This window comes from Erinaceus europaeus, chromosome 2 (genome assembly GCF_950295315.1).
Source record: "Erinaceus europaeus chromosome 2, mEriEur2.1, whole genome shotgun sequence".
NCBI lineage: Eukaryota > Metazoa > Chordata > Mammalia > Eulipotyphla > Erinaceidae > Erinaceus > Erinaceus europaeus.
This window is the reverse complement of record NC_080163.1, coordinates 93,193,336-93,206,385: the sequence shown is the minus strand read 5'-3', so window position 1 is coordinate 93,206,385 and position 13,050 is coordinate 93,193,336. Positions and strand designations below refer to the sequence as shown.

General features: G+C 40.2%; 1 protein-coding gene across 5 annotated transcripts in view; it reads left to right on the top strand.

The window, feature by feature from the left end:
* The window catches only part of SH3RF1 (SH3 domain containing ring finger 1), a 210,958-nt gene that overhangs the window by 178,373 nt on the left and 19,535 nt on the right, over nt 1–13,050 (top strand). For 3 of the 5 annotated variants that reach the window (XM_060184349.1, XM_060184313.1, XM_060184324.1), the window contains exons 9-10: nt 2,917–3,179; nt 4,289–4,650. In XM_060184349.1, the coding sequence (XP_060040332.1) occupies nt 2,917–3,179; nt 4,289–4,650 (625 nt within the window). The remainder of the gene's footprint in view (nt 1–2,916; nt 3,180–4,288; nt 4,651–13,050) is intronic. The other 2 variants (XM_060184343.1, XM_060184335.1) reach the window with 2 other exon arrangements.

Here is a 13,050-nt window from a genome sequence, read left to right as displayed (position 1 = left end):
CGGGGGCTCGAACCATGTTCCTTACGCCAGTCCTTATACTTTGCTCCATGTACACTTAACCCGCTGCACTACTGCCCAGCCCCTGGCAGGTGGATTTTTAAATGCCTTACATACTTTATCTCTTTTTTCCCCCCACTTTATTGGAGAGGGTGATAGTTTACAGTATAGTTGTTGTCACATAGATACAACCTTTCTCATCCATGGTAGGTGTCTAAAAGACATTCTTGGGAGTCGGGCAATAGTGCCACGGGTTAAGCACAGGTGGCACAAAGCATAAGGACCAGCGTAAGGATCCTGGTTTGAGCTCCTGTTTGAGCCCAGCTCCCCACCTACAGGGGAGTCACTTCACAAGGGGTGAAGCAGGTCTGCAGGTGTCTTTCTATTCCCCCTCTCTGCCTTCCCCTCCTCGCTCCATTTCTCTCTGTCCTATCCAACAACAACAGTAATAACTACAACAATTAAAAAAAATGGCAACAAAAGGGAATAAATAAACATTAAGAAAAATAATAAAAGATGTTCTTTCTTCCAGCCTAGGTCCTCTTCCATCATCATACCCCAGGACCCCAGCAGCCTTCTGTACATTTTGATTCTACAGCCCTTAAACAACTTTTTAAACAAAGTTGTATTACTTTGTATTACCACTTAATAAATGAGGAAATGGAGGTATAGAACTTACCAAAGGTGGGCCAGGCGGTAGCGCATCCACTTAAGTGCATATGGCACAAAGCACTAGGACCGGTATAAGGATCTTGGTTCAAGCCCCCGGCTTCCCACCTGCAGGGGGTCACTTCACAGGTGGTGAAGCAGGTCTGCAGGTGTCTTTCTCTCTCCCACTCTATCTTCCCCATCTCTCTTGATTTCTCTCTGTCCTATCCAATAATGGCAGCAATAACAACAACAATAAACAACAAGGGCAACAAAAGGGAAAAATGTCCTCCAGGTGCAGTGGATTTGTAGTGTAGGCAGTGAGCCCCAGAAATAACCCTGGAGGCAAAAAAACCACAAAAAACAAACAAACAAACAAAAAAACCAAGAATTTATCTGAGATCACATAGTGAAAAAATGCTGAAACCCAGATGACCTCCTCTATAGCTATTCAGCAGTTTGATGATTCCCTCTGATTTTGGCCAATTAATTAATATCTGTAACACAGTCAGAATTAAAATTGCTTAAATCTGACAGATTATTCATTTTTCTCAAATGAAGGTAATCTTGTTCCCGGGGAACTTGGCAGTATCTTCACACATTTGTAATTGTCATTATGAGGGGAAAGGGTATTCAGGGTAGCTACTGGTATCTACCTGGTATGTAGAAACCAAGGGTGCTTCTAAGTATTCTGTAATATATCAGACAATCTCCACAGAAAAGAAGATCTGATGTAAAATGTCACCAAAGTTGAGAAACTCTGTTAGAGGAGAATAGGAAGTAAGACTTTATAGATATACAACATTTTCTTCATGTAAAGATAGCTTACCAATGATAGTTCACCTGGTCACTGGAAAAAAAAAAAAAGCACAGTCTTAGAAACAGAATAAAATGACCTATAATAGCATCAATATAGAGGGAGGCTTAATTTTTGACCACTGGTCCAAGTTTAACTATGTTAAATCATTTTTCAAATCCCCTGATTTTTAAGTAAATGACTTAATGAATCAACATACTTGTCAGCTGTTGGCTTTGATTTATAGGTTGGCTGGCAGCCTAATCAAATGAAAATCACTATTGTTGCAGATGGTGACAGAATGTTAGCTTTAATTTGACTTTCAGATTTTTAGTCAGTATCAACCTTTTCTGTATATGTTAAAATCGACATTCAGAATCCAGTATACCCAGAAGTTGGCAGATTCCCTCTGGTGAAAAAACAAACAATTAAGGAAACTAAACCAAATAACCAAAAAAAAAAAAATGAACTTAATGAAGGAAGCTATTTTATAAGGTTTAAAAGTAAATTATTGAAAGAATCTGGAGGGGTGCTCACTAGTAGTGAATTCTCTATTATTCGCCATGATAAATAATAAAGATACTTAATTTAATGAAGCATTCTACTTAGAAAGTTAGGACATATATAATTGTTATGTAACTGAATTTAACATGTTGTGATAATACAACATACAAGCCTACACTGAACCTTGAAATTCAATTAAATCCAGCCGTAAGTATTTGTTTAGAGTTGGGTATATCCTGTGACTGGCAAATGCTGAAGGAAAGTCAGTTCATACTGGTCCTGCCTTCAAGAGTCAGGGGTATTTATAAGGAATTTACTAAGAGGACAAAAAATGCACCACATTTTGTAATCAGTAGGCATAGAAGGAAGAAATTCACATGTAGCATCAGAGTCACAGGTCTAAAGCTCCAGCCTTCTAGGGCACTTGAAATGAGGGGAGTTCTGCTGAATCTTGAAAGAGACATAAGATTAAAATAATCAGGAGAATTCAGAGAGGATATTCCCATTGTGTTATGTATATATGTGTGTAAATGGATGGACAGGCATTCCAACTGGGGTGTGGGATGTGGGGGCTAGTAAGAAAAAGGGAAGAAAACATGAGCAGAGCAAGGAAGTATGGATATTGTAAGGACCCAGTCCTGGTTTCTTCATTAGATAAAGCAGCAGAATCCAGGGCTTGAAAGTAAGTGCAGCTGTTTGCCCTTGATATGAAAAAGCTAAACCCCAGTAACTGTATATTCTTGAACAGAATATGTTGTGTGATTTTTCTGACTTCAGATACATTTTAAGACCATTCTCTACCTCAGGATCATTACATTGCATTTGCAGTTTTTAATGCTTCAAACAAATAATTGTCTTCACTGTTTTAATGTTCCCTTCTAAAGATCCCGAATCATTTTCATTACATCTAATTGTTCTGTCTCCAATTTTGTTTGTGGACTGGGTTTTCTTATTATATGTTTCTTTCTTAGCAGGGCCGTGACAAATGCTTCCCAGGCTAAAGTCCCAATGTCTACTGCTGGTCAGGGAAGTCGAGGGGTGACTATGGTTAGTCCTTCCACCGCAGGAGGGCCTTCACATAAACTCCAGGGAAATGGTATTGCTGGGAATCCCAGTGGTGTCCCCACAGCTGTGGTTTCGGCAGCTCACATCCAGACAAGTCCTCAGGCGAAGGTCTTGTTGCACATGAGCGGGCAAATGACAGTCAATCAAGCCCGCAATGCTGTGAGGACAGGTAAGGAGACCATAGATTGGAAAGTATCAGGCAAAGGTTTGCCTGCCCAATCAAATCTCTCATGACAAGTGTTGAGAAAAGTAAATGTAATATCAGAATTGTAAAGACATTAGGAGTTAGAAGCAGGCACTGTCTGTCCAAGGGCACTTTTACATCTGTCTGTTTTGACAAAAACTGCCCTGGACATTAACTTCACCTGGAATACAGATCAAAAGACTGAAAGAAATTAGGTTGATCCTAAGAATATGACAATAGTACTTGAAAATAGAGTCAAGATCACATCATCCTAAATCTCACTGCTGCTGTGTGACCACTGTTTAATACATGCTAATGGATGCAGATTATTTTTTATGATATTAGTCACAAGGCTATTTTAGACACAGTGGGATCTTAAATAGATTTCTTCTTTGTATAGCATTGGAAACTTACCAAGATTTTTGGGTCATACTATTGGGTAGATGTGTGAATGCTATCAGAAAAGCCAAAAGAAGGAAAATGGGTAATAAGGAAAGAGTATATAATTTAGAAGAGAAGGGAGCTGGAGGCCAACCTAGTTTGATGCTGTAGCATCTCATGAAAAACTGGCTCTTTTTTTTTTTTAATTATTGTTAGTTTTTCTTTTCTTTTTTTTTCTCCTATTTTATTTGAAAGGACTGGGAGAAATTGGGATGGCAAGATAGAGAGGAAGAGAAAACTGCAGACCTGTTTGTTTCTCTTCTTGTGAAGCTTCCCCCCTGCGGGTGGGGAGCAAGGGCTTGAACCTGAGTCCTTGAACATGGTAAGATGTGCACTGCCTGGCTGGCACCCTAGCTCCTTGTTTCTAATGCCAGAGAAAGGTGTTTGTTTGTTTGTTTTTTTCTCTAACTGCAAGGCCTCTGGGTTATTACTGAACTTTTAGGCATGCAACAGATTCAGGGGCTGGACTGATTTGGAAGGAAAGTGAAGTTTAGAGATCCAACTAAGGTTATGTGCTTTTAAACCACCATTCATTATTTATTGTAAAAAATTCAATAGCATCCTTTCATTATGTCTGATGCAGGAAAATGACTCATGTTTTTGTGAGGACTGTTTATTAGAAAGTTGAATTTTGTTGTTCCGTCCTGTTCCAGTAGCAGCACACAACCAGGAACGCCCCACAGCAGCAGTGATGCCCATCCAGGTACAGAACACCACAGGCCTGGCCCCTGCATCTGTGAGCATGCCGCACCATCACTTGGCCTCCTCGCAACCTCTGCCCTCTATGGCAGGCCCCATTTCCCACATTGCTGCTGTCAACATCAGTCGAGCCAGTGTCCCCCTGGCCTGTGCTACAGCCACCTCACTGGCTACCCCCAGCATCGCCACCGCCTCTCTGGAGACTGATCCCAGTGGCCGAACAGTGAACATAGTTCCTGGACTTCCCACCTCTCCAGAGAGTACTTCCTCAGCTTGTGGGAACAATTCAGCAATCAAGCCAGACAAAGACAGTAAAGTAAGACCAGCTCCCAGGGTCTCTGCTTACCTTGTGATCTGTTGTTTTTAGCTAATGAAAGAAATCATTGTTCAGTATTCCTTCAAGTGGTTAGCATTTTTGAGTCACAGTGCCAGGTGCTAGATTTGTGTTTCTCTGGATTTATATACTCATTGGTCAACCAGAGTGAAAAAGACTTAGTCATTACTCTTCATGGGAAGAGTTTCCTTGCCTCCTGAGTTGCTCATCCTTTCATCATTTTTTGTCCTTAATTGTTCCTGTGTAATCAGTTTTCCTTCTTATTAACAGTTCTATAAATGCCTAGTATACAAGTGGGTTGAATTTTCATCAGAAGTGTTATCGGTGGATTTATTTTTTTCCACTGTATATATGACTATAATCAGCAATTACTTTTTTCTTCACTTGATGCTTAGGGAAAAATAGTTTCTAAGTCCATAACTGTTTAAAAAATATCCCATTTTAAATTGAATTCAAGTAATATATAAATAGAAAACTCTATTTTTGAAAAGACCTACTTATGTTTGGTTTGGACACAGGTTATTAGGAGCTAGGGAAATTAGTAGTAATTAAGTGTGAACAGAAAGAGAACAGTGATAATAATGTCTGAATAATTCTATTATTCTCACCTCTTACTGTTTTTTGCCTATTTTTTCTTAAGCTATAACCTCATTCTAGGAATCTGGAGTAATCATAAACTCTTAGCCACCTGGTTTGGTGGTTATATGTGTCATTCTATATAAATGGCTAAGTAATCCTGTAAATAGAGATTTATATGGAAATAAACTTTACAGCCTACTAAAAAGTTAATATTTAATTGTTGGCTTAATGTGAGCATTTTTGAAAAAGATTGAACTCTTTTCAGTGTTTATAATTAACTCCATTGAACTTGTACTCAAAGTAACACTTTCAAGTTTGTTAGTATCTATAAAAGAATTATTTTTTATAATTTAGATTTTAAAGTCTTGAGACTATGTGTCTCAGAACTCCTGTCACTAGTTAGCAGGGACTTTTGAGCCCTTGCCCTGTGATGAAAGAGTTCACTAGATCTCTGAGGTTTGAAAGGCACCTGTGCTAGACAGAATAATGGCTCCCTAGAGATGGCCATGTCCTAAGCCCTGAAGCCTAAGAATATGTTTCCTAATCCATCCAAAGGGATTTTACAAGTATAGCTAACCTCAAGGTCTTGAGATGAGATTTTCTGAGAGATGGTGATAGAATCGCAAGGATCTTCATAAAAAGGAGGCAGGAGATTCACAACCAGGTGAACATGGCATCAGAAACAGAGATCCATGATTCAGTTTACACACCCACGGGCCACAAGCCAAGAAATATGACCAAACTCTATAATCTGGAAAAAAGCATGGAAATTGATTCTTGTCTAGGACTTCCAGAAGTTTGAATTTTAGATCTGATTTTCAACACAAAATGTGTGGTTAGCAGTAGTGACCTCAGACCCTCCTAGGTCATTATGTTGAGTCACTGTCTTTCACAAATGGCCACGCCCCTTTGCTTGAACACCATCTGAATCATAAGTGCCCTAGTGAAAGAACATCTCATGCTCAGATCTCGTAACTCCATGATTTCACTGAGCAAATTTGTGTTTCCCTGTACTTTCAACCCCATTTCTTTATTTTATAGGGCTTTATAAAAAATACTTAGGGGGCCAGGTGGTAGTGCAGCGGGTTAAGTGCACATGACTGCAAAGCATAAAGATCCTGGTTGGAGCCACCAATTCCCCACCTGCAGGGGGGATCGCCTCACAAACGGTGAAGCAGGTCTGCAGGTGTCTTTCTTCCCTCCTCTCTGTTTTCCCTTCCTCTTTCCATTTCTCTCTGTCCTGTCCAACAACAATGATACACAAGGGCAACAAAAGAGAAAAAATAGCCTCCAGGAGCAGTGGATTCATAGTGCAAGCACCCAGCCCCAGCAATAACCATGGAGGCAAAACAAAAAAAAAAACAAAGAATGTTTATAACCTTTTCACATGATGCCTTAAGTTATTTAGAGGCTCTTGCTATCTCTCATTCGCTCTTTTTAGTCTTTTTAAGACTATACTATTGGAGTTTTTCTCTGTTCCTCATGTCACTTACTTTAAATTTTCTTTTCTCAAATCCTCTTCCTTATTGGTATAAATTTAGTAATGTGTGTGGGGGTGGTGGTGTTAAAATAAATATATGTATTTGGCTCCAGGGTTATTGCTGGGGCTTAGTGTCAGCACTAATAATCCATTGCTCCTGGCAGCTTTTTGTTTGTTTGTTTGTTTGTTTTCTTTTTATTGGATGGGACAGAGAGAAATTGAGAGAGGAAGGGAAGATAGGGAGAGAGAAAGATATCTGCAGACCTGCTTCACCGCTTTTGAAGTGCCCCCTCTCCCGTGCAGGTGGGGACCTGGGGGCTCTAACCTGGATCCTTGAGTCTGTCCTTGTGCATAGTACTATGTGGGCTTAACTGGGTGCATCACTGCCCAGCCCCCTATAGTGTATAGTCTTTAACCCATAGGCACTCATCTCCCCTTGACTGGTGTCTAGGAGACACACCGAGATCCTAATGTCCTTTCATCTAGTCCCTTCCCCTCCGTCCCCAGAGTCCTTTGCTTTGGTACAATATGCCACAGCCAGTCCAGGTTTCACCTTATGTTCCCTTACTGTCCTTTATTCTTAAGTTCTACCTGTAAGACAGATCGCTCAGTATTGGTCATTGTCTTTCTGGCTAGTCTTACTCAACATGATGCCTTCAAGTTCTGACCATGATATTGCAAAGGAGATGACCTCATACTTATCATTTTAACAAGGATTATATCATGAGAAAGAGACCAGAGCACCACTTTAATATATGCTGTGCTTTGATTTGAACCCTGTGCCTCATATATGGAAGTCGTACACTCTAAATGGTGATCCTCAGCTGCAGTGAATTTGGTGTTTCCATGATTAACACAACTTGAGTGCCATTTTACCTGCATTCCTCCATCATGTCCACAATAATATCATGGAATACTTACAGATGCCTGTTGAGATCCAAAGGTATTTTAGATCCTCCCACTTAAACAGTTCTCTAGTCCACCCCACCATTTCTGCTGTTACTTATTGTTTGTAAGCATCTCCCAGAGGAATCTCCTCAGAGTCTTTCTTTCTTTCTTTCTTTCTTTCTTTCTTTCTTTCTTTCTTTCTTCCTTTCTTCCTTTCTTTCTTTCTTTCTTCCTTTCTTTCTTTCCTTCTTTCTTTCTCTTTTATATTTATTTTCCCTTTTGTTGCCCTTGTTGTTTTTTCATTGTTGTTGTAGTTATTATTGTTGTTGTTATTGATGTCATCCGTTAGATAGGGCAGAGAGAAATGGAGAGAGGAGGGGAAGACAGAGAGGGGGAGAGAAAGATAGACAACTGTAGACATGCTTCACTGCCTGTGAAGTGACTCCCCTGCATGTGAGAAGCCGGAGGCTCAAACCATGATCTTTAAGCCAGTCCTTGCGCTTTGCGCCATGTGCATTTAACCTGCTGCACTAACGCCCGACACCCCCTTCCTTCCTTCCTTCCTTCCTTCCTCTCTCTCTCTCTCTCTCTCTCTCTCTCTCTCTCTCTCTCTCTCTCTCTCTTTCTTTCTTTCCAGAGCACTGCCCAGCTGTGGTTTGTGGTGGTATGGAGGATTGAACCTGGAACTTTGGACCCTCAGACACCCCATTTCCTTTCCTAAGTAAACCTTTCGTTTAGTACACTGTTCTAGAGTTACCCAGATGGTCTTCAAAGTTCAGTATTACTTTCGTTATGATTATAGAAACTACCCATGTCCTTCATAGGCCTGTTGAGTTGACCCTCATACCAGATGTACTAGAATCCATCAGATTACTGGTTATATTTTGATCTTTCATTTTTCACAACATATGATGGTGAATTCAACCTGAACTCTAAATCTCAGTCTCTTCACTGATTCCCTCTTAACAAGCTTGTTCTTTCTCTGAAATGTGAAGATTATCCTTTCATTCTTATCATCTGAAAACCATCATCCATCTTAAACAGGAGATCTATGTCTTTCTTACACACTTAGTTTCAAACATAACTTTAAAGCTATCCTCTCTTTTTTGGTCTTTAGCAGTTTTGCAAGTTTAAGCTCATTTTGATCTCTAGCCTTCTTGAATTGTTAGGGAACGTGATATATCCTTTCTTATGGACACTTCTCTTGATCTTTTTTGTGCTTGTCCTTTAAAATTTCGAGCCCATTAGACTGCTCCCTGGGGGGCTACATAAGTATCCTTAGATGTTTCTACATTTTCATCTGCTGGGGTAATTTGCAATTGTATGGTTAGAATTTCATTTTGGAAAAAACTCCCATTTCTCTTGAAGTATCTGTCCTTTTGAGTTTCAGGTCTTGCATATATTTTCTTTGAACTTTCAAAATCAGTTCTTTTTAAACTTTACAATTCAAATCTGACTATAGACTATCTGTAGATGCTTTCTTCCAAGTTCTCCATGTATGTTTCCCTTCCCACCAGCCCTTACCTTTCCCCCCACTTGACCAGAATTAGATGTAAAGTTGCAGCTTGCTCGACTTGTGAGATTAAATTACTAGCATTAAATCAGGAAAAAGATGTATCAAAGATTCTTTGTGTTAGTTGAAATTTCTGACAACTATCCTGGTATCTGACAATATCCTAGTTTTCTAAGTTCTGTTAAACTGAGATTTGTGACAACAGTCCTATAAATCAGCAGTTCCTCATAAAGTAATACTGAAGGTGGGGAAGGGGGGAGTTAAACTAAGGAATATTAAAATGCTTAAGTTTAGGGTTAGCAAAATAATATACTAGGATAGTGTGCTAATTGCTATGTGTGCAACCTAGCCTCAAGACCAGCCCCCATTACACTGAAGGGAGCTGTGCTACTGTGCCTTGTTATGGTCTCATTCACCCTCTGTTTCTGCCTCTTTGACTCTGTCTTTTCCTCTCTTTTTCTATTACTTATTTATTTTTATTTGATAGGACAAGAGAGAAACTGAGAGGGAAGGGGGATAGAGAGGGAGAGACACTTGTGGCACTGCATCACCACTTGTGAAACTTTCCCCTGCAGGTGGAGACTAGGAGCTTGAACTGGAGTCCTTGTACATTGTGACATCTGCATGTAATCAGGTGTTCCACTGCCCTGCCTCCCTTTTTCTATCTGAGAGAAAAAAAGTTATTATGGAGCAGTGAAGCCCTGGTCTAGATAGATAGATACATAGATAGGTAGATAGGTAGATAGATAGATAGATAGATAGGTAGGTAGGTAGAATGTTTATTTGAACAAAATTCAATTTGAATTATCAGCATGAAGCTACAAATGGAAGTTGGTTTTTTTTTTTTTTTGAGACAGAGAGCAAGTAAAAGAGACATCAGTGAAGCTTCCTTCAACGCAAGAACATTTGATTAGCCTCAGCTTAAGTTTGGTTAACTGTGATTGGTTCTCCTTTGTTTTTGCTTTTCTTAAATAGGAAAGTTACTAAGATCTTAAAACCCCTCAGCAATCCTTACTTCAGGAAGAAAGAAATGGAGGGGGTGGGGTGAGGGGTATTGGGATTTGAAGACACAGAGGTGCTCTTGATGATAACTGTCTGAGCTTGTAAAACTCTCTTTCAAGTGGTAATTGTTTTGCTAATATTACAAGCATCAGAATATCATATCAAAAGGACAGGTCCTTTGGAACTAGGATAGCATATTTTTTGTTGTTAGCACCCCCTCTTTTTAACCCCCACTCTCTGCTGCAACACCTAATCTTCAGCTGTCTGCTTCCTGGGTAGTTAGCATCAGCTGATGATGATAACATATCCCTTAGAAGTCATTAAAGCAAGCTGTATTTAATGTGCCTAATCATTTTAGATGAACCAAGTCATCCTCTTCTTAATCACTTTAAGGACTATTCCCTCAGTACTATCCAGCTAATTGATAACTTTTCTGAGTGCCCAGAACTGAGCTTTTAAGAAATATCTTTAGCTGTGTCTTGCTGAGATCCCAGTTTATCAATGGACCTGGTTTTGATTGTGGATTGTTGGGGGTTGGAGATTAGCCTATTCTTTCTTGGATCCTGGAAGGATTACTAGAAATAGTGGCTGACTATTGTCTTAGAAGTGTGAGCTATTAGATGTCTGACTTTCTCGCTTTTTTTTTTTGGGGGGGGGGGGGTTAGGGTAGGGGTGGAGGTGGGAGGTAGAAGGTAGCTCCAGATCTTGGACTCTCTTAAGTGTGGCACAAGCTTTGATAGCATTTCCTCTAGACATGTCATTGGCCATTGTGTAGAGAGAGCGTTTTATCACAATATAATCTTTAACTTCCTAGCACAGGGACTAAGTATTTTCCTTTCCTCCCACCTGTCTTACTTTCAGTCTTTTCTGAGTCTCTCAGCTTAGTAGTTGTAGGACTCTCCACTGGGCACTAGGTGCAACACAGGTGTTGATGTACTAGGTACAGATAGTGAACTCCAGCACGTAGTCCAGGCTGATAGGGTCATTTGTTGGAAGTGCATCTTATTAATAGGACCCCTTGCAATGTGTGAAATTAAATGAATGCAATAGAAACCAGTGAGGTAAGTTGAATCCAGATTTTGAAGATACATGTGTAAAGAAAGGTCTTCCTCAAACTGCAGGTGGGAAATGGACTGACTGCTTCTCTGCAGCCTGACTTGAGCCTGCACTGAAAAGATTTACAACACTGCCTGTCATCTTTTCCCACATTACTAGCCTGTTAGTGCCTAGTGTGAGCTGCACAAAGTAACTGAGATCGATGGTGTGGTCTCCCTAGGGTGAAACCTGGTATATGATTACTGTTGTCTTTTCCCTTTTTTTTCTGCCATTCTGCCTCTAATACAAGTGTTAGAGAGTTGAACTCCTTCCCCAAGGTAGTTTTATTGAATCTGAACTAATATTCTCAAGGAAAAATTCTCTGTGTCATATGTCCTTGTGGGCACCTGATAATTCTGTTTCCCTGTTAGTGAACTGTAATAGTTCCTAATTTACCTACTGAGTTTTCTGAAGAATTCTCTATGAAATGTTTATTTTCAGGGCTAGGTAGTGGCGCACCTGGTTGAGCGCACATGTTATAATGTGCAAGGACCCAGGTTCGAACCCCCCTGTGCCCACCCACAGGGGGAAAGTGCTGCAGGTGTCCTTCCCTACCTATCTCCCCCTTCTCTCTCAGTTTCTGACTGTCTTTGTCCAATAAAAAAAAAATCATTAAAAAAAAGTTTATTTACCAAGCACTGTTTTCTTTCAGAAGGTTTTATGGTGTGGAAACAATCTAAATGATGACTGTTATCTTTGCTTAGGCATCAACACGGGTACTTAGGGCTTGGGAATCAAGAAGAATTTGATCTGATTTTTTTAAACAGTGTGAAGAACAAAAGTAGCAAGAGACAAAGAATCAAGAGATGACTTCTATAATGTGAAATTCCTGAGAAAAATTCTGAATTGTGCGTTTGCTTGTAAAAAAGAAATGGAATTTTTCTGGGGTTCAGTGCCTGCACCACAAATCCACTGCTCCTAGAGTCCATTCCTTCCCCTTTGTTGCCCCTGTTTTATCGTTGTTGTGGTTATCATCATTGCTGTTATTGATGTCATTGTTGTTGGAGAGAACAGAGAGAAATCAAGAGAGGAGGGGAGACAGAGATGGGGAGAGAAAGATAGACACCTGCAGACCTGCTTCACTGCCTTTGAAGCGACCCCCCTGCAGTTGAGGGAGCCAGGGGTTCGAACCATGATCCTTACTCTATCTAGTCTTTGTGCTTTGCACCATGTGCACTTAACCCGCTGTGCTACCGCAACGGCCTGTGTCTGTTTCTAATCAAGACCCTTACAGGATAGAATTGTCTTGATATGTTGTTATTGATTTGCTTAATTTCACCATGGAGGTAACACCTGTGAAGTAGTTTTTAACCTTTAACCTTGATCAAAGAGATCACTGCTGGGGGCCAGGCGGTGGTGCACCCAGTGAAACACACATAGTCCGAAGAGGCCTAAGGATCCATGCAAGGATCCTGCCAAAAAAAAAGAGTCAAATATATTGAATAAATGTGATGTGTAAAGTAAATGTCAATAGGTTTACTTAGCTCTATTAACAAAAATTATAGATATCCTAGGATGTTCACAGTTTGAAAGAAGCTAAATTCATATTTTGAAATTTCCATTTTGTTCTCAAATAATCTATTTCTCCTTTTTCCAAGCCTGAGATGTGAATTGGTGATGATTGGTATTTTGTTTTGGTTGGGGGGCAGTAATGTGTGCTTGGAAAGGGCTACATCCTTTTTCTCATTTTATTCAGCCTCAGTAGAAAAGAGATGGTGATTAAAAATAATAATAAAGGGGAGCTGGGCGGTAGCTCAGCGGGTTAAGCTCAGGTGGCGCGAAGCACAAGGACCGGTATAAGGATCCCGGTTCAAGCCCCCGGCTC